Source organism: Archocentrus centrarchus, chromosome 13 (genome assembly GCF_007364275.1).
Source record: "Archocentrus centrarchus isolate MPI-CPG fArcCen1 chromosome 13, fArcCen1, whole genome shotgun sequence".
NCBI lineage: Eukaryota > Metazoa > Chordata > Actinopteri > Cichliformes > Cichlidae > Archocentrus > Archocentrus centrarchus.
Genome location: NC_044358.1, coordinates 25,324,410 through 25,351,999, shown reverse-complemented (window position 1 = coordinate 25,351,999; position 27,590 = coordinate 25,324,410). Strand labels below are relative to the sequence as shown.

The 27,590-nt window shown below is 40.9% G+C and overlaps 1 protein-coding gene across 1 annotated transcript; it reads right to left on the bottom strand.

Annotated features, from left to right (window-relative positions):
- Positions 1–5,194: 5,194 nt before the first annotated feature.
- Positions 5,195–18,156, bottom strand: egln2 (egl-9 family hypoxia-inducible factor 2). The gene is made up of 6 exons (XM_030745454.1): positions 17,896–18,156; positions 15,760–17,202; positions 7,631–7,750; positions 7,206–7,342; positions 6,136–6,203; positions 5,195–6,017 (listed from the first exon to the last, which is right to left on the bottom strand). The coding sequence occupies exons 2-6, from the start codon at positions 16,966–16,968 to the stop codon at positions 5,965–5,967; spliced, it is 1,587 nt and encodes a 528-aa protein (XP_030601314.1). The 5' UTR covers positions 16,969–17,202; positions 17,896–18,156; the 3' UTR covers positions 5,195–5,964.
- Positions 18,157–27,590: the final 9,434 nt, after the last annotated feature.

Sequence of the window (27,590 nt, the reverse complement as noted above, 5' to 3'; positions counted from 1 at the left end):
ATAATTTTTTTCCCCCTGTAACCACCTTTGAGCATCAATATCATGCGATATACAAAATACTGTAGTTTCAGCAGAAAAACTGCAGCATTTTAATGGATATGAAATAGAGTAACAGAAACAAGCACTACTACCCTGAATTAAAAAAAAAAATCTATTTTCTGATAATTCACTATAGAAACTTTAAAAAGTATATTTTCTGGTAAATTTTCATGGCTCATATCCCCTTGTGGGATAGGTGTCTGGTCTAAACATGTTATAGCATATGAAAAGTCTGATTTTTTTGTTTTTTTTTTACAATATTTTGATACCAGGCTTATTTCCCAGGGGATCACCACAGCAAATGGATGATTTAACATAGTTTTTTTACCAGATGCCCTTCCTGATGCTGCCCTCCCTTTTATCCAGACTTGGGACCAGCAATATAATTCCATACTCGTCCCAGCCTTAAACTGGGGAGTAAAGCAAATGTGTTAGCCACTGAACTATTCAATCAGGACCCAAAATTGTTTGAGCAAAGTAATATATCCAAATAGTTATATATAAAACATGCAAACACCAAGGTTGTTTCTCAACTTCATAGCTATGCGCTACAAAATGCTGCTTCACCATGTGTAATTTTCCAAACTATAAACAAACAGCGACTGCAAAGCAAAGGTCAGTTTGCAGCATAATGTGTCATCATATACCCGTGCAAACCAGGAAGAAGATTCGGTACTTGCCTCAGTTTATCTATTTTTGAAGATGTCTTCATTATTTAAAGAAGTCACTGATATTTTTGAACGATATAATACAATATACTAAATAATTATAAGTATTCTATACACACAAAAAAACAGATTTTCCAAAATTTAATGCAGCAAAAATAGGCTATGCTATGCTATGATGACATGTTGAATGTGCAAGTAATCAAGTGTTAGCCAACAGTTATGCTAACTGGTCACTTCAGTAACAGGTTGAACCCCCTTTTGCTTTCAGGACTCGCTTAATTCTTTGTAGCACAGATTCAACAAGGTGCTGGAAACATTCCATATTGGTCCATATTGATATGACAGCATCATACAGTTGCCGATTTGATGGCTACACATCCATCATGTGAATCTCCTGTTTCACCAAATCTTAAAGGTGCTCTGTTGGACTGAGATCCGGTGACTGTGGAGGCCGTTTGAGTAAAGTGAACTCATTGTTACGTTCACGAAACCATTTTGAGATGATTTGACATGGCACGCTATCCTGCTAGAAGCAGCCATCAGGAGATGGGTACACTGTGGTCACAATACTCAGGTAGCCTGTGGTGTTTAAATGATGCTCAGTTGGTACAAAGGGACCCAAAGTGTGCCAAGAAAATATCTTCCTCACTATTACACCACTACTACCAGCCTGAACTATTGGTACAAATCAGGATGGATCCTTGTTTTCATGTTGTTTACATCAAATTCTGACCCTACCATCCAAAAAAAATACTATTGAGACTAGGTAATGTTTTTACAATTTTTTTAATTGTCCAATTTTGGTGAGCAAGTGTGAACTGTAGAAGAGGGACCTATTGTGCTCTTCTGCTGCTGTAGCCCATATGTTTAGAGGTGCTCTTCTTCATACCTTGGTTGTAAATGAGTAGTTATTTCAGTTACTGTAGTTTATTGTAAACTGTTATATGTAAACTGTTAATACCAATATGTGATCCACCCACCACTGGGACACTTTAATACAAGACCAATAAATTTAGGTCAGAGTTATAAGTAATACCACAAACTAACCACCTCCTATTGCCAGTTTTAATTTATTTTTTTTATATATAAATACATTTATATAAATATCTAACTGTACATGCTTGTGAGTAAGTTCAATCTTAATTCATGTCATTACTGCTGCAGTACCTTCATAGCCCACCAGGGGGTCCCAGCCCACTTTGGGAATCAGTGACCTACAGCCCGGGGTGGGGTGGGAGGGGTATTTTATTGATAAAGATAGAAATAAAGGAAGGAAAGATAAAGGAAGAAATAATAAAGGACTTTACAGCAGTCAGGTGGTCAAACGTATGACTCCAATGATGCACTGTCTGCTAAACGTGCACATATGAAAGTGTTAAATAGCACATTAGCTATTTTTTTAAAGCTAGTCTGACCTCTAGTGATCGTACTTATATTGATACAGTTGAGACCTTACATTAATCTGGTACTGTGTGGATGTACATAAATGCGTGTAGTCTTTCCATTTGCTTAAATTACTTATACAATTAAAATATAGATCTATTCAAAAATTGTCATTTTAAATAATCTTACATAACATTTAATCCACTATACAATAAAACACACCCTATATTACAAAGTTCATTTGAGTCTTGTCTTCTACTTTGCAATCAGGTAAGAGATTCTGACATGTTCTAAGTGATTCTCCTCCACTGTGAGTGAGTCTGTGAGTTACTTCTGTTAAATCCAGCTTACGCTACTGTGAAAAAGTCTTGAGCTCCCCAAATTTCTTTATGTGTTGCTAGTAAGATGGGCAAATAGGTGCTATGATTTATTAGAGTTTGTACACTTCTAATGAAATTAGAAAAAGTCAATATTGGTATGACCACCTTTATTCTTCAACACAGCCTGACCTCTCTTAGGCAGCTTTCTGATAATTTCTTTAAGTAGTCTTCGGGAATAGTTCTGCAGGCTTCTTGAAGGGCATTCCAAAGCTCTTCATTGATAGTGACTGATAGTGTTCCGTTGTGTGTTGTTCTTTCTAGGCATGTGTTTACTGCATTGACATTGACATCTATCAAGTCCTGTGTCAGGTCTTTGCTGGATTTTTTTTTTCCGGTTTCTCTATTTTATTTTATTATCTTTTAGTACCAAAGTGCCTGAAGATGTTCAAAGAAAAACCTTTAGAAATACTGGAGAGTTCTATTGCTCAAGACCAAAATATAAAGAAATAATGGGTGCTTCTGCACAGTACTGCACATAACTTTTGGGTCATCTGGGACAATTCACTGTCTTTAGACTGCCATACCAGGAAGCTAACTCAATCTTAATTTTTTCATCTGAGGAACATTACTAAGTTAAAAATGTGTTGTTTCCAAGGTGGAATTGGAGCAAATTGTTCATGCTTTTATCTTTTCTCACTTGCATTATTGAAACTGTCTAAACAAATTATCTGTTATCTACAAATTGCCTAAAATACAGCTGCACATCTTTAAAGTAATTCCAGGAAGACAGCTCATATCTCTACAATTTGAAAATCTCTTCACTGGCTTCCTGTCACCTTCAGGGTCAGTTTGAAAATTCTTGTTTTAACTTTTAGCACTCTGAATGGTAACACAGCGGAGTGCATCTCACAGCTTTTTTATTGACGTACTCTTCCAACTGGTTCCTCAGACCTTCAGAGCAGAGATTACTGCAGGTGCCACATAAAAATACACGGAGATTGGGCCTTTGGGGGGTGGAAGCACTCTGGAATGATTTGCTTTCATCCTTTCATTTTATAATATATCCATCTAGCCATTGATGATTCTTCTTCCGCTTATCCTATGTCAGTTGAGATAGGCTCCAGCCCCCCTGCAAAAGATATAAAGCTAAGGACATTCATGTCACTGACCTGCTGCTTTTTCTTTTATTTAAGGCTTTTCCTTTTGCTGTCAGGCATGTTTTGTGTCTGTGAAAGGTGCTTTATAATAAGCTTAGTGCATTTATAGACTCTTGTTGGATCAGGTGCACCCATCCTAACTTACCTTTAATCATGACCCCGAGGGGGGGGTTACGGGGTATTGTTTTTGGTATCTTTGTCTGTTAACAACATTACAGCAAAACTACAAGTGTGATTCATACCAAATTTGCACAGAAGATGGCCAGTGACAACTAGATCATGATCATGAGAGCCATGTCTGTGAAAGTGACAATGTTCAAATCAGCTAAAATGTCTGCCGGGGGCGGGGTTTCTTGCGCCCGGCGCCACTTCTTTAATCTGTACTGCTGAGCCTGTGGGTTCTTTAGGATTTTCATTATGAGTCATAAGGGAAGATATATTATCCGTTTCCTGATTACCTATCTATACACAGACTACTCACTTTAGTGAACTGGCCTTGTGGCATTTTAACACTGAAAAAGGGGCTTGACATTTTCTTTAATACAAGCACACACTAATATATTTGGAGAACAAATCACTTGTTATAGTCACAGTACTTTCCAAAATTTCAAATGAGTTTACTGCATTGGAAAACAGATTTATTTAAAAATTTATTTGAAGCTGCTCTCTCATCTAAGTTGAAAAGAAAGCAAGTTAAACTACAATTGAAGTTAAATTTTTCCCAGTAAATCAATTACAATTTTTTGTATACAAAACAGAAAGGTTTTAATTAAATACATTAAAAAAAAATTCCATTTATTCTCATTGTTTTAGTTTCTATTGCATTTGAATGAATCATATTATACACAGCATAAAGGCATTAATCTACATTTTTAATCATGTTTTTTTCTCTCCATCATTCACGCATGGCATTTTTAAACAATAAAGTGCTTTTTAAAAACAACCTTCGCTTCAATCAGTCTAACATACACTGAGACAATACCTGCGGGCCCCCTTCAAGTCAGTGGAATTCGACAGACACGTGCACATTTACACACAAATACTCAATCCCACACACGAGTAGGCAACACCCCCCCCACACACCCACTGTTCACCTGTACAGTAAATGTTTACTTTGTGCTTTGTAAATTAAATGGTCTTGAGTATACGGGCTGACTGAGGTTATCATTCTGTTAATTACTGCTTAGTTTAACTTTGTCATTTGATTCTTTTTGCGATCCATCTTTTGTTTTTGGGCAGATTTGTTCGATAGCACCCACACTAAGAACTTGCTTCCATTAGGAATCAAGCTGGATTTGCGCACGCACGCACGCACGCACACGCACACACACACACACACACACACACACACAGAAACACACCAAAGGCCCACAAAATACACTCAAGTTTCTTCAAACCCTGTCTTGTCCACTGTCACTGAACAGCTTGCCACTTCTCTCATATGCGAGCTGTCTATTTCACTCATTTACAGAGGACTCTTTATCAAGTATGGACAACAGCTTTACTTATTGAAAATCTGTTACAGACACTGCAGCGACTAAAAAAAAAAAAAATATATATATATATATATATATATATATATATATATATATATATATATATATATATATATATGAGTCCATGCTGGATTCTCATTTTCACTCCATTAACATCACTGTTGCAAAAGAGCCCGCACTTTATGATCTCTACATAGTGTGCTATACAGTGTAAAACTACCGTGTAGAGCCGTCCTCATGCAAGGATTAGTCCTTCAGCCAGGACTGACTGAACGAGTGCCACAGAGCAACTGTCCATTGCATCATGGCTGACAGCCACTTGTTGCCACATCAAGGCCCATTTCTTTTGTCTTGTCCGGATCATGAGACAAGGGCACCATCTCACAGTCAAGAAGGGAAGAAGGAATCTCATGGCATCGATTTCTACTGCTTGCACCCCCTTTCCCTTCTGCCTGTCCATTGATTTACCACTTATGCTCATTGTGTTTGTCTTGAAAAATACACCGGAGTGGAGTAAAAACATTGATAACCTCAACACTTCCATCACTGATAACTAAGCAGGCAAAACTGCAATAAAGTTTTTCAGCTTGCCGTCTTCATAGGCGATCGAGTAATTTTTTTTCCTTCTTCTTCCATGACGCGCGAATCTGACCTTTGCCATAAAATCCAGTCCACTGTGCTCTATATTTCTGCCAGATCTTTGATCGGCCCAGTCACACGGCAGGAAAATGTTACATCACAGCCTGTGATGCGAATGTGACAGCTGACGCTCGGAGAGCGCTGTGGAGCTGCAGTGATGAACAACAGTTTAATGGCGGCTCCCTTCATGATCACAACGTCCATTAGCAGTTAAGGAAGGCACGTAATGCTTGGAGAGTGCTCTTCAGTCATTAGATGAGATTTATGTTCTGCTGTTTTGAGTGACAGGCACTTGAACACCTTTCTGTCCTGTTGCTATGGATGTAAGAACACAAGAGGCATATTAATCAACAGGCGATAACAAATTACAACAAATGTAATAAGAAGTAATTAAGTTCATAAACAAGTGGCATTTAACTAAGAAGAGACTTACCCAATCGGTATTTCTCTTTAGCTTCTGCTCTCTCTTTGGCATCAAAGTACCAGACTGTGATAGCATAACTGCAAGACACAAGAGGTAAAGAATGAAATAAGAATAGAAAGTAATCTTTTTATGCACAAAGAACTCTGGCTCAAAAAAAGAGAGAAAAAAAAAAAAGGTCTATTGTCAGAAATGCACTGCGTCTGTGACCAAGCTGTGATCTGTAGAAAGATGACAGTTAAATATAAGAGTTAAAAATATCTCATATTTCAGCAGTTATGTTCCACATGCTGATATGGAGGGCAGCTGTTGAATATTTGAATTGATAAAGCAAGAAAAAACACACACACACACACACACACACACACACACACACACACACACACAAAATGGCACTTAAAAAAAACAAACAAACAAACAAACAAACAAAAAAACCTGGAGATTCCCTACTCTCACAGAGACATTACAAATAATTTCTCATCATATGTCAACTTAAAGAGCGGGCTGGGGCGCAGATGTCGCAGGCAGCATAGGGTTAATTCCTACAGTTTCTCATCTCTCCTGTGGGGCTGTATTGTTTATTCCTGTCTCTCATGTCTTTGCCTCTCCAGCACGAGTCCTGCAATCGAACCTTCCGCCCCTCTCCCTCCCACCGTCCTCCTCCGGAAACACATACTTCCTGCCTCCGGCCCCACCTCGCCCCCCAGCAGTCAGATGTAGAGGAGAGGAGATGGGAGAGTAAAAAGGGTATGCTTCACGTGTCCCCGATAAACATGCAAGCGCTTACATCAGTCTGTACGTCTGCAAAGTGGGCCTAATTTATCTCGTGTGAACATCGAGGAAACTTCAACACACGTGAATCCTAGTTTCTATACACAACTGTACAATCGATGTAGAGAAGCAATAATGACCAGGCTGAAGTTACAAAAACAAACAAACAAGAGAGAGGGAGGAAAAATACTTTTATCTTAATTTTTTTCATGTGTAGAACTGAGAAAAAAAAAAAAAAAAAAAGTTATGTTTGCCTGGCAACACCACATGACATGACTATAAGAATTTACGTGCCCATCTGTGTTACTAACCGAGTTGAGTAGGCTGGCCTAACTTCATGTGGGTTCCTGCGGTCAGACCAGAAGATGAGCAGCCGGTCAAAAAGAGGTTCAACTTTGGCTACCACATTTTTGCCTTCAGGATAGATCTGCAGCAACCCCCCTTGTTTCTACAAGGACAAATGCATAGAAACATAAATACAGAAACACAGCTACTTATTTGCAAAATGCATAATGCATACAGTGATTCCCTGAGGTTAAAAATGAGCATTTGAAGGTTAAATCACCCAAGTTACCTAATATCAAATTTTAATAATATGTAATAACATCAGATGCATATTTAAGCATACTTTAGGATGAATTGCATTTGTAGACTGAATATACACATGATGATGATGATACACAACTTTTTTCAATCCCTCTTTTTCCTAAATGAAACTGACACAGATGGGATGTACCTTGGCATCCCAGTTCTTGTTAAGATAGTAGATACAGGTGATGCAGCGTCCATCACCATTGGGGTTGTCAACGTGGCGCACGTACCCTGCCCCGTTACCTGGGTAACAGGCAACCATGGCCTAAAAACAGAAGAAATGGATTCATTAATTATAACTTGGTACAGCATTATGACAAAAAAAATGTTTTTGACAGCTGTTTGACATGGAGGTGACTTCAGTTATTTATTCTCTTTAGTCGTATTTGCACTGCAGGGGCAGGACCGTTTGGAGGTTGAGTCTTGAATTTGAGGAACTCCCGCTGATCAGCCATTAGCAGGAGAAGCTACAAGTGACTAAAGAGAAATACTCTCTCCTCCTGTTCTCCTGCTCTAATCCTTCTCTCACATTTTGTCTTTGCCCTCGTTTAAAAAAAAGAAAAAAGAAAAAAAAGTAAGCTTTTTTTTAAAAAAAAAAAAATAGGCGAACGATTTCAATATTTAATATTTTCTGGAATATTATTAAGTGCGCAGACCAGTAGTGCAAAGAAATATGTCAGAGTTCAGCAAAGAAATGATCTGCAGATACAGTATCCATTTTCAAACAATGGTCTCACGCTGGTATTTCCCCTGTTTGACGTCTGAAAGCTGGAGGCTGTGAAGCAGGAGAGCGCTGCCTTCTCTGGGGAGACAGAGGGAACCAAGACCTGCGTGAAAAGTTCTTCATTCAATGCACATTCCAGACGAGGGCCACTACAGGGCCATGTGACTGCAAGCTAAAAAACAGAGCTGTGCCAAAATAAACTGCATACGAGAGGGTGTGACATATCCATCAGATTAACAGGGGCATGGTCGTGTTTCAGTAAGCTTCCAAACTGTCTTCTCTGGCTTTAACTCTCCTCAGTATATGAAAAATCTGCAGCTGATTCACTTACTCACTGACACCAGCTTTTCCTAGTAGCGTGTGGGTGATGTAGTTGGCGGCGTGTAGAGTAATAATTTCATTATTATCTCTCCAGGCTGACAACAGAAGAAGATACTGTCATTGTCTTGACTTATACGGTTCTGCATGGGAAGCAAAGCTTACAACACAAGTCAGTGCATCACTTCAGCTCAGCTGAGGCACACTATTATTCACTGCTAACAGCTTCTGCAATGCTGCAGTATCGATTTAACTCGGCTGACGCTATCGTTTAAGTTCTTGTACTACAGTGTGCAAGTTGTACCCCGTAGGAAATGAGAGCCTGCTCACATAGATTTTGAAGACCAACACAGCTGCCCTTGTGTTGTTTGTGAAACTCAAACAAACGTGACTGTAACGCTTTCCGTAGGAAGGCTTTGATGCATGCTGTCCTCGTCCTCTTGTGCCGCTTCCCTCCTCATTCACAGCTAAGTGGGCTCGATTGTGTTCTGCGTGAGTCTGCTTAGCGGCAATTGTCAGCTCTCATTACTGGCCAGCACTCAGAGTCAGTGCTCATTAACCTCTAGAACTTTTCCTCCCGACTCCAACTGCCAAGCTGTCTCTGCGTCAAAGTAAGCAGAATAATTGTAGACAAAGAAAAACTGATGTTTTTTGTGTCCGTCAGACCGTCAGAAACATGGTTTTACTCAGAAGTCATTAGAAAATGTCACAAGAGAGCAACTTATTGCATTGGACTCATTGGACAACATTTGGACTCATGCTTGCTCAGGTTTTGACTCAACACACTCCTAAGGGAACGGTCTGGCTATTTACCTGCTCTTACCTGTATTTCAGGTAGTTCTCACATTATTTGCCATCTAGTGCTGAGCAAGCAGTATGCACAGCTCAATGTGGCTGCGGGGGCAGAACGTTACAGCAGAGGTAAACACGTTTACAAAAACGGTTTGGGTCTCTACAGTCACAGTCCCGTTTACATGACAACCGTACTGAAGAACTTTTTATATAATTAACTTGTTTAGATGGTATCAAAACTAAAAGAGGAGCATGTAAATTTGAGTGACTGGTATTTAGTGCTGCTCCAAGACACTTTCAAATGTGGCTGTTGAATTTTTTTCCAGCATCCTGTGACATACTGCAGCTAATTAATAACGCACAAAAACAAGATGGCAACGCCCAACCAGACAGGTGACTTCCCAATGTTACATTTATCTTCTACATACAGTCTGCGTAAATTCATTAACCCTTAAAGTGCTAAGAAGACACTATACACGCCAAGAAAATGACATTTTAACCTAAATTTGACTATGCTAACAAAAACTGTTGCACTGCTAAATGCTCGTCTTTATTTTTTTTTTGTTACAACTGTTACAACCTCTACTTGCTAACCTGGCAACATCTTCATGCCAAGTAGTGACAGGTAGAAAATACCAGACAGGAGTCTACTTTTAGCACCCTGCTGTCACTGTCAAGTTCACATATTACCTTCTGCTGCTGACCTTGTACCACAGTGATAAGAGCTGATACTGTCTTCTGGGGGTAGGTGCCCTTTTGTGCAGACAAGAAACTGTTCTGTTGTGTGAAGTAGAAATATGCACTCTTAACATTACCGCTGTCATTAAAAAGACAGCAAATGATATGAAGGTATGCAGACTTGTTTCTACTAAATTAAAAAAAAAAAGAAATATTTAGGTTTAGAATACTTAAAAGTATAACATTTATAAACAAATGTATTTTAATGGGAGCCATCTTTGAAGCAGAGTGGATTGTGGCAGACAGTTTGTGATCATCTGAATTTGGAAACTGCATAGTCAACATTTTTGATAAACACTGACAAATTTGATTTGTTTAACAATGAATGTGATTATTCTGGGGTGTGCGTGTATTCAAGGAAGTGTGCTTTACCAGCAAATAACCCACCCCCATTCCCACCAAATAGTCCATGGTCTTAACAACTGTAATTAACCACAATTAACATGTGATATGCCACACCAGGCATCTCAGCCCTAGCCTGAAGCATACACACACACACACGATAGCAAAGCTTACAAGATAGGGGTATATAATTTAGGAGATGAGTTATGTTTTGTACAATAAATCCACCTGAGGCCAGAAAAAAAAAAAAAAAAAAAAAGTGAGTTCATACACACCAATGACATTTAAACCAGTTTCCTATACATCCATGACACCCGCCAGTTGCTTATTAAACAACCACAGACACACAATACTCGCTCAGCCACACAGCACATTTTGATCCTGCCTGTCATTTCTGCCCTCCTCACTTCAACTCTGCCAACATCTGTGCCCACAGTAAGTTAAAGTCTAACTGGCACCAACCACATGACTGTCCAGGACCAGAATTAGCTCTGGGTAGATACCCAGATGATGGGCAGGCAGGCAGAACAAGCTGTTCTGGAGGAGAACAAAAATAAACTCCAATGCCGCATGCATATTCAGATAAGAGGAAGGATGGTGGAGAGAGGGGATGGCTGAACAAATACAGGCATTAGGGCTTGCCAAGGTGAATGACTGAAAGAGAGGGAAGGGCATATTTATGTGTGCGACGCAGAGCAGGGAGGATGCTGCAGGTTGTCTGTGATGAATCCAAACACTAAGGAGAAAAGTTTTCAGTCTGGGTTTTGGTGGCAGTTGTGTTTTACAAACATTCCAGGATTATTAACCTTTAAAATGCTCTTTGAGCCGTATTACTTATCTAATGCAACAGATGTAGATTGCACACATTGGTTACTCAGTGGTTACTCATTGCAAACATGACTATTTTAAACTCACTGTATTTTACAAACTGCCGTGTGTGGACCCCACATGTTCTGTGCATGCTCAGCTAAAGAGCTTTGAGATTCACAAGTCTGTCTCCCAAACTCTGCTGCTAGAAAAACATATAAGAAGTGTGTATTAGCAGGCCACAGAGAGTCCTCAACCTCCACCCCATTTCACAGCGTGGCAGCCCTGAGCCCTTTTGGATTAATGGAAAACATGAGTCAAAGTCAGCGAGTCCTTCATAGTGAATGTTTGGAGTCAGCCAGGGGGTTGCTCAAGGACACTTCAGCAAAACAAATGGTTTTCCAGTTCTGGGGTTGAGACCAGCTGAATCACTAATTGTCAAGCAGCACAGCGATCTTGCTTCATTTCCATAACTGATTGCTCACAAGCAGCCAGGAAAGCACGAGATTTCAAATAAGGCAGAATAAGAGATTATTCATTTCTTCCAAACTGTGACGGAGATAAGTGCCTGGGTGAATTAAACTCAATAAGGCTGAACTGCTCCGTCACTCCCAGCTCCCATCTCTGCTGTCCTTCCAGTTTTATATCACAGCCCAGCTAGATTCACCTCTAGTTTATTGCTTGTATAGGCACAATGATGGCTTTAAAGTGTATGAAAGTGGTGTGACCTGGACTAGGTGAGATCAAACTATAAATCTATAATTGTTTCTGGGCACATGATAACCAACAAGATTTTGATCCAAGTGAGCACCGCTCTCACTTTTAACAACGGCTAATATCGGCTAATGTGCCCAGGCTCTGGATTTACTGCAATATAAACAACACTGAGACTAGTTTAAACTTAAGGTTACAATGAATCTGTGCATTTTGAAGGAGGCTGTATTTTTCTCTAAGTGTTTCATCATTAACGTTACAAAGTATGGGCCTCTACGTAAAGCTGAATCACAGCAACACAGCACCAGCAGCCATCATATTCGGAGAAGGTGCTGCATGGTAAGAAATAAATGATGCAATTAGAAACACGATCAAATTCTAATATAACAAATGTCCTCTAGTGTTTACAGTACATTATTGTGTGTGGGGGTTTTTTTTGGGATGATCATAAAACAAAAGAAAAAAAAAAAAGATGGTGAGCTCACGGGCTGTGCCCTTATGAGTCAGTCACACTATGGCCACAGTTGCACTCATTGTGCATGAGTCACCACTGAATATTAGGCTCAAGCAATGCAATGAAAGGCCTTTCTGTAGGTGTGAGCATTTGCATGTACACAATACACTTATTTACTACAAAAATAGAGCAGCAATAATGTAGTGGCACCTGGCGGCTCCTCTTGCAGTGTGTATGTGTGTACCTAGGCTGCGTTTTTTTTTTTTTTTTTTTTTTTCCCAGTAGCCAGCCTCACCTAACACCAGATGAGATGCATAAAAAAAAATAATAGGTGGATATTGCCCTAATAAACACAAATTATAACATCAGGGAACTGTTAAAACTAAAAACCGTTTCTGTTTACCCTCTGGATTCTCTGAAAGGAAATTAAATTGACTTAAAAACTACAAATCCACCCATGTTAGGAACTCTGTGGCTGGCCTGCATGTTAGCATGACTTCTGGCTCCTGCCTGCATGGTGGCACTGCTGAGCTCTAAGAGGGGCATCTAAGGACACTTTGCTGCAGCAGACAGTCTTAATATGCCAAAGCTTCTGCTGCATCGCCCTTTCTCACTTACTCATCACTATCTTCCCTGTACCCCCTGATCCTTTCCACTTTCACATCTACTCTGACCCATCTCTTATCTTCAAGACTTTTGTAGTATCACCTTGGGTCATATAAACTGCATTGCCATTCCTTTTGTTAACACTATAAACCCCCCCCATATGTCTCACAGGCAGCGAAACCGGGCTTCTGCTGACTAACAGGAGACAGGCTTGAGAAATGCTACTTACTGCTGGTACGGCATTATTTTGGGCATTGCCAACCCCTCTTTTTCCTCTCTCCATCTCTTTCATACACAATGCGCAGCTCTACTCTGTATGGGCCTGTTACCAAGGTAACGGCAGGGAAATATTTTGTCCAAGTAGCAAATAAGGGGCCTGATAAGACGGGAAAGGAGAAAAACGAGTGAACGTGGGAAATAAAAATGCGGACACAATAAAAGATGAGGTGAAAAGTGAAACACCATGAAGGAAAAAAAAATACAAGGTGTGTGTGTGTGTGTGTGTGTGTGTGGGGGGGGGGGGGGGGGGGGGGGGGTGATGGTCTCTGGACAAAGAGACGGGGGACGAGATAGACAGTACCGACCCCATATAGCTGTGCTGCCTCTTTTCCTTTCCTTATCACTTCTTTCTTTCATGCTCACTCCATAATTGCACCTATTGCATTGCTGTCGCTTGGCCTCATCCACAAATACACTCTGCCAGGACATTTTGTACTATGCAGTGTGGACCTTTTTCTTTTATTTTTAGGAAAAAATGTGGGAAAAAACTGCCGTTTTAGGTGTTAAACATTTTCACCAAGGGATCACTCAGTTACTTCAACTAAGTAAAAATAAGTGACCAAGTAAGGAGGCGGTAACGCAACATTGCATCTTTCACAATAAAACACTGCAAACACAACCAAAATGGACTCACCGTCCCACTGTCTAACTTCATGCAAGCAGCTCTTTAAGTGAAACCATTGCAAAAAAACTGGCATCAGCACATTTTATATTCACAGCATTAAGGTCTGCATTGAAGATTAGCATAATGCAATGAAAGTGAATTTCCAGATTTAAGGGTATTTGTTTTTTTTGGTTTGTTTGTTTTTTCATCGTTTTAATTAAGCTGCTTTTTATAGGAAACAGGCAGCTGAATCGAAGTAACACCTTTTATGTGTTATTGAGTTTAAAGATGAATCCACTTTAAAGTGCAGCTTACTTTCATGACTAAAGTGAGAGTGTACACAGCAGTATGCCATCCAACAGCTGGCAGAGGTTCTTAGTGTTTTGTACTCAAAAGGGGGGGGGGGGGGGGGGGGGGGGGGCTAGGCATGTGTTACCCTTACACAGCTCTGCCCAGGTATTATGTTAAAGTGGCTTCACTTTACTGGAGCAGCACAGTCAGGCCAAGTCTAAGGGAGCAAAGGGGACTACAGTGAGATAAGCACAACAGCCCTTGTTTAAACACTGTCTCAAGCTGACGTAAATGGCAATACGTGCACTTAGGGCAGGGTGCTGTGTGAGGTTAAACAGAGTTAACAAGGCTGTGGAGCAAATACTTGGGAAACAGAGGGGAAAAAGAACAGCCATCCTTTCAGCCATGATTTATTATATCAAACAAAAAGTGAGTTGTTTGATATAATAAAAGGCCAAAAGCTAAACAAGACTCCTGACGGGAGATGGTTTTAGCTACTTTTTACTTCTGTGTGTTGTATTTTGCATAGAGATTAAAGACAAATCCTGGCTACTTTGCTACGCCACTGCTGCACATATTTCTTAATATTTCTCCACAGTCACACTTACAGGTCTATGGATTGAGCAAAGACTGCAGACATGTGATTGCCAGGTAGTGGAGCACTATTGTGCCTACTCTTGGTCAAAATCAAAAGCCATCCTGGATGTATTTTCAACATGAAACAGGTTAACATGAGTAAAACTGACTTTAAGTCTAGACTGGCATGTAAAACAGAGACACATGGAGAGAATACAGTGCCCCTAACATAGATATAGACAGAGATAAACACAGGCAAAAAGTCTAGCAAAATTATTTGAGTGCTCTTCATTCTTCTACAATGTTTTTCCACACTATAAAGGAAAGTGTTTTGTAGTGTTTAAGGTTCTTTCTTAAGGGGCATGCTCTGATATTTGTGCACTGCATCTGAAAAGTATCAATGGAAAAAAGAAACTGGGACACGTAGTGTGGCTGAAGTAAACTAAAGAGAAAAAAAAAATGCAGCTCACGTGGCATGAGATGTGTGATAGGGGAAACAAAAACAAACACTCCTCTGCCATGCCAGTGCCATGTTTGTGTGGGTCAAAGTGATGATAGAAAATGCTGGCATAGATAAAGCGATGGCAGAGGAGATACAACCCCAGAGAGTTTGTGTTTTCTTCTTCTTCAGGGTATCAGCGGCATGAAGGTAGGGACAGGGGTAAATGTAAGCAGGTCTAAACCCAGTGCTAGAAGGACTGCAGCCCCTCCTCCTCACATGTGCCACAAACACAGGGCTCATCTTGACATCCTATCAGCAGGAGCCCTGCGCGCTCTCCCACTGTGGTGTGATGGTGCATGTTTGCCTACCCACATGTTGGCATTATAGAAGATAAAGCAGGGCAGGCAAGACACAACGGACCACAACGTAAGCGATGTCAGACTGACGTGCTTACACTGGTATTTTTGTTGTATCTTCTGTTTTCCCTGGCATGTTTCTTTTAAAACCTCTCACCTGTAACCCCCCCCCCCCCCCCCCCACACACACACACACACACACACACAAAAACACCCTGCGCCTCCTCTCACCTTAGTGCGTCCATTGATGACGCAGTTCCCCAGCTGTCCATTGGCAGAGCTGTACATGACGGCCTCATCAATGTGAGCCATCAGCACTCCGATGTTCTCGCACCCGGGCTCTTTTCCCTCCACCCAGGCGATCTGGTCGCCCCGGATGTTCAGAGAAGGAATGTTCTTCTGGCTCACCAGCTGCCCGCCACGAAATTTCCCACTTTGATTCAGAATCTCCACCTCCTCCAGGACCCTGTCACCCACCTGGGTGCCCAGAAAGTTGTCCTTTACACAAATGCCATAATACTTCATACATGGGACGATGTACTGCTTGGCTATGCGCTCTGCTGACCAGCCAGCTCCTGCAGGAAGTGGGGGGTTACGGGTAGCTGGTGGGCCTGAAGGGGCCACTTTATGTCCACTGTGCTGATTAGCATGAGGGGCAGCGGGAGTTAAGGAAGCAGACTGGTTGCAATGGGGACTGTTGCCACAGTTGACAGCAACTGTGAGAGGGGCAACTGCTCGAGCCACTCTGGTGGCTTCTGAGGATTTGTTTGCAACGTTTCCATCTAACAACCTTCTCCGCTTACAGTCCGAGTCTCCTGAAGCAAAAACCGAGTCTACAGAACTTCCTGGCCCAGGTGAACCCACACTCGGGCCATTAACAGTCTCGGGCCCCACCTCCCTATTCTCCCCAGATCTCTTTTTTTGTTGTTGTGCCTGTCTGGTTTTTAAGTCACCATTGAGTCTCCGTGTTACTGCTGGGCACTTCTCAGAAGCAGTCCAGTCCCCATTCTCCATTAGGCAAGCTCTGCTGGTGAGGGGGTACCCCGGGCCTTCCGTTTGCCCCTCCACCCCCTTTTCTTGTGCAGGGTAACCATTTGGTGTCTGAGCCAAAACACCCGAGTGGTTACCCTCCACAGTTGCAGAAGGAGACACAACCCTACCGTTGTAGAGTGGTAGGCCGGTTTTGGACTGCTTCGTCGGGGTTGTGATTCCCGGGGAGTCAGTCTGAGAGGCTAGATCCGCGAGTAACTCCGCCGCGGTTGGACTCCCGACCGGCGCCGTACGTAAGCCGTTAAGCCCCATGTCCGCCCGGTGTGTGTGGTGAATCTCTGCCGGTCCACTGACAAACTGCTTGCTGTTCGCTCCGCTGTCCTGCGAGTCTGAAACAGCGACGGATCCGCGGGATGGGTTTACAAGGTCCGTCTGTTCCAAACTCTCCATTTCATCTCGTCATCTGCTGGATGCGCACGTACTCCACGTCCTCGCCTCATTTTCTAGCTGAGCCGATGCTGCTTTCTCTGAGGGAGAAGAGCCCTGGCGCAACCAATAGAAGTTTCATGACCAAGTCCTCCTCTGCTGCCCTTCATTCCTCCCATTTCTCTCGTTTAAATACTCTGAAGCGGCGTGTTTGTTTGTCCCCGTCTAATGTACATTCTGAGAGCGTGTAGGGCATTTCTGTGAAGAGTAAAACGATATACTTTAGACCTATAAATAACACATTGCACACCACCTGTCACAGTGAGCTGAAGTAAATTAATCTTAATATTTATGTGGTGCAACAAACTCCTGGTTTAGGCTATACAGTACACCTACAGGCCTACTGATTGTATTTTAAGTGGGGGCAAGAAAAAAGTGCATTGTGAACAGAGATGCAGACTGTAAATTCATAACCACAATCATAATTATATGTTATTAGTGTGAAGAAAATGAAAGTGTTCGGGCTAATGTTTACTGCAGCTTTATAGCAAGCTTTTGATCATTAATCATTACAAAGAAAAAAGGTCAGATCAAGTCACTTTTACACAGTTAGGCTATACCTCCCGAAATTGGACAAATAATAAAGAAGAAAAATAAAATAAAATAACCACTCAAAAAAAAAAATAGCTTTTAATATACGCTTCAACAACTTGAACTGTATTAAATTTTGACAAAAGACCAATTATTTAGATTTCGTCTTTGTCTGCTATTGATTACCAACTTAGCAGCCCACTATTGTTAAGTGCCCCTTAAAAAATGAGGCAAAGACTGCATCGGTTTATTGAAGCCGTTTAAAACGTCCTGCAGAGAGCAAAATAAGTTAAATTTGCAGCTAACAATGTCAAAAAAGCAAAGAAATTTCTCGCCGGGGGAGCACGATCCACTGCTTACCTACGGCAGCCTACAGCAATGCAAATCCTCAGCGAGCGTACGTGACAGGCTGAGAGTACGCATGTTATTTCCGGGATTGTCTTGCTCGTGCCTCCGTCCCATCCAATTTTCTTGTCGGTTATAAATAATATCCAGGTGGTGAGGGCAGCCAACGCCGGCCTGACACATTAAACCGAACGGAGGGGCGAAAAGAGGTGCCCGGAGCTCCACGAGGCGCCCTCAAACACCCAAAAAAGCACTCCCCGTTGTGCCGATGAGAACCCCCAGTTTCTGTCTGCCTCCCTCCCCCCCTCACGCACTCTTTCTCCTCTCTCTCCACTCCCGCCTGTCGTTTACATGCAAGCAAGCCATGTGACTACTTGTTACTATAGCCGACCTTCAGCTGCAACATACATCGGCCGTATCATAATAGAAAATCGTATCGAAAGGAATGCGTTTCTGTTGTTCTTGGCATACCTTTCAGGCGGGTTTGTTATTCATTTTCTTATTGCAGGAATACATGAAGGCAAGAAACATGAATGTAAAAGTGCACTGGAAACATCTCTTTGAGTAAAATGTAGGTTAAATATGTAAAGTAAAATTTGTTACATATTTTACATGTTAGGCTTTTTAAGTTGGCCTACAGTGCTGCGGGGGAAAATCCAGTTTCCTGAGTTCTTGTTTTTTTATTTTGTTTTGGGTTTTTTTGCATATTTGCCACACTTACATGTCTCATATAATCAAACACATTTTAATATTAGACAAAGATAATCTGATTAGATATAAAACACAGTTTTAAGGGAGAGAAAAAAAAAGCCATCCAAGCATCTCTGGCCCTGTGTGAAAATGTAATTGCCTCCTTTTGTTAAATCGTGAATTAACTGATCAACCACGTTTTTTGGAAAACTGAGTTCAGTTTCAGTAGCCACACCCTGATTACTGCCAGACCTGCTAAATCAAGAAACTGCTTAAATAGAACCTGTTTGACAAAGTGAAGCAGACTAAGAAATCTCAAAAAGTAACACATCACTCCATGATCTAAAGAAACTCAAGAACAGATGAGAAACAAAGACATAGACATCTATCAGTCTGGAAAGGGTTAAATAGCCATTTCTAAGGTTTTGGGACTCCAGTGAACCATGGTGAGAGCCATTATCTGCAAATGGAGAAAAAAGTGGTGAACCTTCCCAGGAGTGGCCAACTTACCAAAATGACTCCAAGGATCAGGGCCACAAGGTCACAAAAGAACCCAGATGTTTTAAAGGACTAGATGTTGCAGTCCCTAATGATTCAGCTCAGTGTTTATGAGTGGGTTGTGAAGAGACCTCTGAGTTGGGCTGAGCTTGATGATGACCACTTATCGATGTTTACTCCAGCATGACACATCATCACTTGTGCACCCCAGCCTTTTTGGGTGTTTCGGCCATTTATCACAATACACCCTCAGCTGGGGCAGGCCCCACCACACACTGATCAGACCTAGGTGTATGTCATCTGGGGTGGTCCTTTAGCTCCCCATGCTGTCTTCTTTCTTCTCAGCCACAGCCAGTGGCTGCTTGTCTCCGCAACTGTAGCCAGTTCTTTAATAGTCTTCCTCTGACTCTGTCCTCTGATGCCGATTTCCTTTAGAAGCCTTGCTGTGGAGCTACCAGCAAAGCCCCGGCAAGTCACCACCACTAGGCACACCTTCACACTTAAGCCCCGTTCCCCTGCTTCAGCTGCCAAGCTGGCATAACCCGGCTTTTTACTTTCATGTGCTTTATCAATGGTATCCTCTGAAGGGACTGTCAGCTCAGTGATGACAACAAAGTGGAAGGATTTGGACTAGAGAACCAGATCTGGGCACAGGTTGTTAATAGCAATTTCTAAAGAGAAGGTTAGTCTCCGGGTTAGGTCGACAGACATTTCCCGGTTCCTAGCTGCATCCAGAGGGCCTGCATCTGAGGACAAGGCATTGGTCCGCTGCTTGTCCGCTTCCCAGATGAAGGCTGCCTGTGGAAAGATAGGCTGGGCAATTTGTGGAATGGCATTGATGGTGGTTCTTCTGTTCTCTAAAGCAGAGACTAGTCACTTGAGAACCCGATTGTGTCTCCAGGTATATCTTCCCTGAGTCAGACTGACCTTACAACCCACCAGGAAGTGTTTGAGGGTTGCTGGGGAGGCACACAGCGGACATGCTGTATCCTCTCCAATCAAAAGATCTAAGTTTGCTGGAGAGGGAAGAACATCATATGTGGCCCTGATGATAAAACTTAGCCTATTGGTCTCCATGTCCCACATCTCTCGCTACATGATTTTCTTTCTCTCAGTGCCCTCCCACTTCATCCACTGGCTTTGCTATGCTTGGGAGACTGCTTTGGCACACCTGGCTGCTTCTTCTTGGTGTCATACCTCTGCCAACACCATGTGTGTTCAGTCGGTGTGGCAGTTTGCCATGTGGGTGTTGTTGTTCTTCCTAAACCAAAACCACCGCCGTATTGTACATGACCCACTATATCCCGGTGCCTGAGCACAGCCTGTGCATCCACCACATCTTCCCTGTTGCTAAGGTAGGAGCTGCTTTCCTCATATCAGGAAATCCCGGGATTAAGTGAGTGTCATTTGCCGAACTTTGGCACATTTGTACTCCTCCACTAAGCTTGAAATAGGCAGAGAGAGCGTTCCATTCCCACAGCCCCACACTGCTCAGGCATCTCGGCAGCCTGAGCCACTTCCTCAGTTGAGCATTCACCAGTCTCTCCAGCCACTTGCCATATGATTATGTGACCTCACGGATTGAAATTAGCCACATGAGGCAGGGCAGGAGACCAAAATGGAAACACCACAACTTTAGATTCCCTGAGAGTGCAGTTCCATTGATCTGCTTGAGGCCTGCATTATATTTTGCCTGGGTTGTTCCAGCTGTTCACCAACCTTGAGAACTGCATTATACCATTGTCCCAGGCTTTTGATGGTTTCTCTAGGATTGTTGGTATTGGCTCCCCACTGATGCAAAATCTCTCATTGGTGAGTTGGCCTTGAAAATGGATATGCTGCAGGATTTGCAAGAATTGATTTTCATTCATGCCCAGTTGATGTTTTCCTGGAGTTTTTCTAGGAGACATTTGTGCATGGCTTTGTTGTTGTTATTGTCATCATGTCATCCATATAAACTCTGGGAGAAGAAGCATCAGCAACAACATCTAAAGAACCGCAGGCCTTACTTGCCTCAGTTAAAGTCAGTATTCATGATTCAACAGTAAGAATGAGACAAGCAAAAATGGCATCCATGTAGAGTTCCAAGGAGAAAATCACTTTTGGGAGGTTTGAGTCCTGCTACATCTGGAGTAAAACTAACACAGCATTTCATAAAAAGAACATCATACCAACAGTCAAACATGGTGATGGTAGTGTGTTGGTCTAGGGCTACCTTGCTGCTTCATGACCTGGATGACTTCCCTTAATTGATGGAACCACGAATTCTGCTCTCAACCAGAAAATTCTGAAGAAGAATGTTCGGCCAGTAGTTCATGCCCTGAAGCTCAAGTGCACTTGGGCTATGCAGCAGGACAATGATCCAAAATACACCAGCAAGTCCACCTCTGAATGGCTCAAAACAAGAGAAAAGGGTTTGGAGTGGCCTAGTCAACGTCTGCACTTAAATCAGATTGAAATCCTTTGGCATGACTTTCAAGAGACCATTCATGCTGGAAAACCCTCCAGTGTGGCTGAAATAAAACAATTCTGCAAAGAAAACTGGGCCAAAAATTCCTTCACTCATTGCCAGTTATCACAGACACTTAACCGCTGTTCTTGCTGCCAAGGGTGGCACAACCAGTTATTAGGTATGAGGTTTCATATAAGATCAGGTAGTTTTGGATAGTTTTTATCCCCTTAATAAATGAAATCATCATTTAAAAACTGCATTTTGTATTTATTCAGGTTATCTTTGTATCCAAAACACTTAAATGTGTAACAAATATATGTAAAAAACTCAGGAAGGAGCAAATATTTTTCAACAGAACTGTATATTAATAGAATGACTTGAATTTTTTACTTGTTGAGGTTGAACAAATATTTACAAAATAAGGCTCATCCATGATTCATGATTCATAATTTTTTATATAATTATTAAAATCAGAATCTGCTTGAGTTCTGTTATGAAGTAGAATTAAATGCATTAAAATGCATACAGTAAGCAAAGTACCTGAGTAAATGTATTTAGTTTCATTTGACTATCTCAATAATCGTGTTATTACTTTTTAACATGTATGACATTGCACAGATGCTCACTTTATTTTTTTCTGCATACTGTAGATTGTCTTCCTTAAAATGTCCATGTAATATTATGTTTTTAATAGAATGATGGTCTAAAATGAGAACATCAGTAATTAAAGGCTCAGTGTCTATAGAGTTTGTACTTTGTAATATGGAAAATAAGTCTCTCACGTTAATTAAAACTTTTCTATTTAAAAAAGTGAAACAACGGCTGTCACAACAACAATGATAAGGTGAATATAAATGAATGAATAAATAAACTTTAATATATATCTCAAGTATATACAGTGCCATGAAAAGTATTTGCACCCTTCCTGATTTCTCATTAAATCTTCCAGATCATCAAACAAATTTTAATATTATACAAGGATAACCCGAGTAAATGCAAAATGGTGTTTTTAAAAGATTACAATTTTAAGGAAGAAAAAACATCTCCACCTACTCGACCCTATATGAAAAAGTAATTGCCCCCTAATCCTAATAACTGGCTGTGCCACCCTTGGCAACAAGAACTGCAATCAAGTGTTTGTGATAAAACTGGCAATGACTCTTTCACATCACTGTGGAGGAATTATGGCCCAGTCTTGTTTGCAGAATTGTTTTAATTCAGCCACAATGGAGGGTTTTCCAGCATGAATGGCCTGTTTAAGGCCATGCCAAAGCAATTACTTTTCCCACACAGGGCCTGGTAGGTTTGGTAGGTTTGGATAGCTTTTTCCCTTATTAAATGAAAACGTAATTTAAAACCTGCATTTTGTATTTACTCAAGTCATCTTTTGTCTAATATTACAATTTGTTTGATCTGAAACATTTAAGTGTGAGAAGTATGCAAAAAACTAAGAAATCAGGAAGAGGACAAATTATTTTTCACAGCACTGTATATCTGCATGAATTCAGACTCATATCCCATACACACAAGAGTGAGGCTTACGCACATAATTGCAAAGTCTGTCCTTTGTGTTCGGTTATTAGTGTTCTTAATCTGCATTCATAAAGATTTGGTTGACATTTTTACCTGAATTTAATTTAGTTTGAATTTAGTTTGACCTATTATTGTTTATCTAATTGCAGAGCAAAAGGAAATGAGATAATTTGTTATAAAGCCAGGCCAAGGGTTAGGGCATTGGATTAACTCCTCACCCTGAGGGATTACGGGTAGGGTGTATTGACACAGCACTGGCATGACACATAGATCCTGTGTTCCAAGTGCAGCGCTATATCAGTCTATGGATCTGGACAGCAATCATGTGAAAGGCTAGGGATGATATCAGCATTTCATGTAAATGCACATACAAGCACATGTCATGGCATTTTAATGCACTGTATTTAGTTTTACGATGCCATAAACAGACCAGAAATAGCACATTTACAGGCACTGACATTCATTCAGGCACTGACATGCTGTGGAAGAGAGCCAGAGATGAATAATAATTAACTATTAAATGCAGAGTGGTGAATAAACAGAGGGAAAAGAGGTGAATGAAAAAGAAACACTCAGTGCATCATGGGAACCCCCCAGCAGCCTAGGCCTATTGCAGTGTAACTAGGGGAGGGTTCAGGGTCACCTGATCCAGCCCTAAATATAAGATTGATCAAAAAGGTAAGTTTGAAGCCTATTCTTAAAAATAGAGAGGGTGTCTGTCTCCCAAATCCAAATTGGGAGCTGTTTCCACAGAACAGGGCCTGAAAGCTGAAGGCTCTGCCTCCCATTCTACTCTTAGGTATCCTAGGAACCACAAGTAAGCCAGCAGTAAGCAAGCGAAGTGCTCTATTGCAGTGACACGATACTATGATGTCTTTATGGGGCCTAATTATTCAATATTTTGTATGTAAGAAGTATTTTAAATTAAATTCTGGATTTAACAGGGGGAGTAGTTAAGAGAAGCCAATATGCTCTCGCTTTCTAGTCCCCCTCAGTACTCTCGCTGCAGCATTTTGGATCAGCTGAAGGATTTTCAGGGAGCTTTTGGAACAACCTGATGGTAATGAATTACAATAATCCAGCCAAGACATAATGAATGCATGAATTAGCTTTTCAGCATCACTCTGAGACAGGATGTTTCTAATTTTGCCCAAATGCAAGAAAGCAGTCCTACATATTTGTTTAATAGGTGCATTGATAGACATATCTTGGTCAAAAATGACTCCCAAGATTTCTTAGTGTTACTGGAGGCCAAGGTAAGGCCATCCAGAGTAAGTATCTGGTTTGACACCATGTTTCTAAGATTTGTGGGGCCGAGTACAATAACTTCAGTTTTATCTGAATTTAGAAGCAGGAAATTAGAGGTCATCCAGGTCTTTATGTCTTTAAGACATTCCTGTAGTTTAAGTAAATGATGTGTGTCATCTGACTTCATGGACAGATAAAGCTGGGTATCGTCTGCATAGCAATTAAAATGTATACAATACTTTCTGATAATACGGTCTAAGGGAAGCATGTATAATGTAAATAGAATTGGTCCTAGCACAGAACCCTGAGGAACTCCATAATTAACCTCTGTTTTCATTCATATGATTCAAACCACTTCAGTGCAGTACCTTTAATACCTATGGCATACTCTAATCTCTGTAATAAAATGTTATGGTCAACAGTATCAAAAGCTGCACTAAGGTCTAGCAGGACAAGCACAGAGATGAGTCCACTGTCAGAGGCCATGAGAAGATCATTTTTAACCTTCACTAATGCTGTTTCTGTACTGTGATGAATTCTGAATCCCATCTGAAACTCTTCAAATAAACCGTTTCATCTGAAGATGAACAGTTAGCTGTTTTACAACTACTCTTTCAAGATTTTTGGAGATATAAGGAAGGTTGGAGATTAGCATATAATTAGCTAAGATAGCTTGGTCGAGTGATGACTTTTTAAGTAATTGTTCAATTACTGCCACCTTAAAAGCCTGTGGTATATAGCCACTTAAAAAAAGATAGATTGATCATATGTAAGATTGAAGCATGAATTAATAGTAGGACTTCTTTGAAGTCTTGTAGGAATGGGGTCCAATAAAGACGTTGATGGTTTGGAGGAAGAAACTATTGAAGTTAACTCAGAAAGATCAATCAGAGAGAAACAGTCTAAACAAATACCAGCAGTACTGAAAGTAGGTATACACAAAGATACATCTCTGAGATGTTATTAATATTTTTTTCTCTCTAATGGTTAAAATGGTTTATTTGTTAAGAAATTTATGAAGTCATCACTAGTTCAGGTTAAAGGAATATTTGACTCTTTGTCAGCCTGGCTACAGTGCTGAAAAGAAACCTGGGGTTGTTCTTATTTTCTTCAATTAGTGATGAATAGTAAGATGTAGATTATTGTCTTCTTTAAACGCCGAGTAGTGGTAAAGTTCATGTGTGTATCTAATATGATAGAGCTTATGCAGCACAGTATTTTCAGTTTAGTCATGTGAAAAAGAAAGCACTCACAGGACTCTGTGCATTCCTGTGAAAAACACCCTTATTGTTTCTATATGAATCAAGATTGTCAGTAGCAGCCAGGTGCTGCTAATCACATGCACCTATTGATTATAAGTAACTGTGACCACGTTTATAAAAGCAGACGTTGTGGCAGTTTGCTGGTCTGGAGGATTCAGGTGTGTGTTGGCAAAATGCTTGAATCTTCCCAGGACTGCACATCCTCACAAATTCACACCAAGATGAGAGTGTGCAATGCTCAGAAATAAAACAAGCCCACAAAAAAATCTCAGGAGCTACATCTCAGACTCTGCAGGCCTTAGTGATGATTTGGGCTTTGTAGCCCCAGAACCTGGGCACTTTGCAGCCATTAAATCAACCATGAACTCTTCTGTATGCCAAAGTATTCTAGAGTCAAATGTGAGGCCATCTCTCCGAGAGCTAAAGCTTGGCTGAATTGGGTTATGAAACAGGACAATGATCCCAAGCACAGCAGCAAATCTACAACAGAATGGCTGAAAGTGAATCAAAGTGTTGCAATGGCCCAGTCAAAGTCCAGGTCTCAATTTTATTGAAATAGTTTAGCAGGACCTTAAGAGAGCTGTGCATAAATGGATGCCTGCAATCCTCAATGAGCTTAAGTAATGTTGCAAAGAGAGTGGGACAAAGTTCCTCCGCAATGATGGGAAAGACTGATAAAGTCATACAGAAAATGACTGCTTCAAGTTAATGCTACTAAAATTGGACTGAATAAAGATTCAAGGATTTAAAGGTTTTTAATGTCAATCCAACACATGTATTCACAACAGGTGAAATGAAATTTGCACACAGGTCCCGGTTTAAAAGCCAACAAGAATAAGTACACAACAAGAGCACTATATACACAAGGGATGAGAAACATTATTTACAGTGTAAATCAAGAATAATGGGTTGTACTTAGTTTTCCCAGGACTGTGTAGAGTCCTGTGAGGACTTTCTTCATGTGACTGTATACCTATGTATGTTTATGCATAACAGTGTGCATGCACACGCAGCCTTCTGTATATGCTATAAACAAAGTCAGTTACTGTCAGTTTTAGTAGCTTAGTTTTAACTTTGTGGGAAACAGTCAAGTCCTTTGTTGTTAAAAGCTGGATAAGCTTATATTAAATTAACTACTCTCTGTGTATACTGAAAGGCTCAACATCACGCTCTGGTTTTTAGGCAGGCAGAGAAGATTTAAGTAAGACACGAAACCCTCCTAAAACCATATTTTTTTGTATTTCAGGACATTGCGTCCACATTAATCCCACAAAAATAAAAGACAGTTGATTAGTGAGGTGGCGTGGTGGTTAGCACTGCTGCCTCCCAGCTAGAAGGACAGCTAGATGGTCTGGGTTTGAGTCCACCTTGGCCTGGGCCTTTCTGTGTGGCGTTTGGGGGGGTTGTAACCTGTGGACTGAGTCAGGCTTGTTTTATATTCTCATCTACTCCTTTGAAAGAAAGGCAAAATACAAAATTATCTAAATGTATTTAAGCACTTCATGGGGGAGGAAGACATGGAGTAGTGAAAAAAAAAATCAGGCAGGCAAAATAAAAGAAAAAAACAGCTGATATGTAATATTTTGAGTAATGGAATGCAACTAAAAGCTTTTGCGTCCAATAAATACTTCATGACGTGAATCCAACTGTCTGTTCTAAGTTCACAAGAAGTAAAACTCTATAAAAAGCTGCCTCACGATATTTAATGAGAACAAATATTTTAGGATCAGCATGAAGACCAACACGTGTTTGGGAAATGCTCCACTTGTTGTCTGTAGCTCATGTTTTTGTTCATCACTTCACAGTTCTCACAATGTAAAGGTGAAAGGTCATTTTATTGACCAGCCCATCGATATGTTTTGCTGTTGCTGGTCTGGAGATGTGACACATTTTATTGATGTTGATTTGGAAAATCAAGATATCATGGGAAGAGAGTGACTTTCCGTGAGAGCGTTGTTGTTCAAAGGTTAACTCTAATCTTATAGACATAGGAAAAGATAATGTGCTTAATGGGACTTAACAGGTCA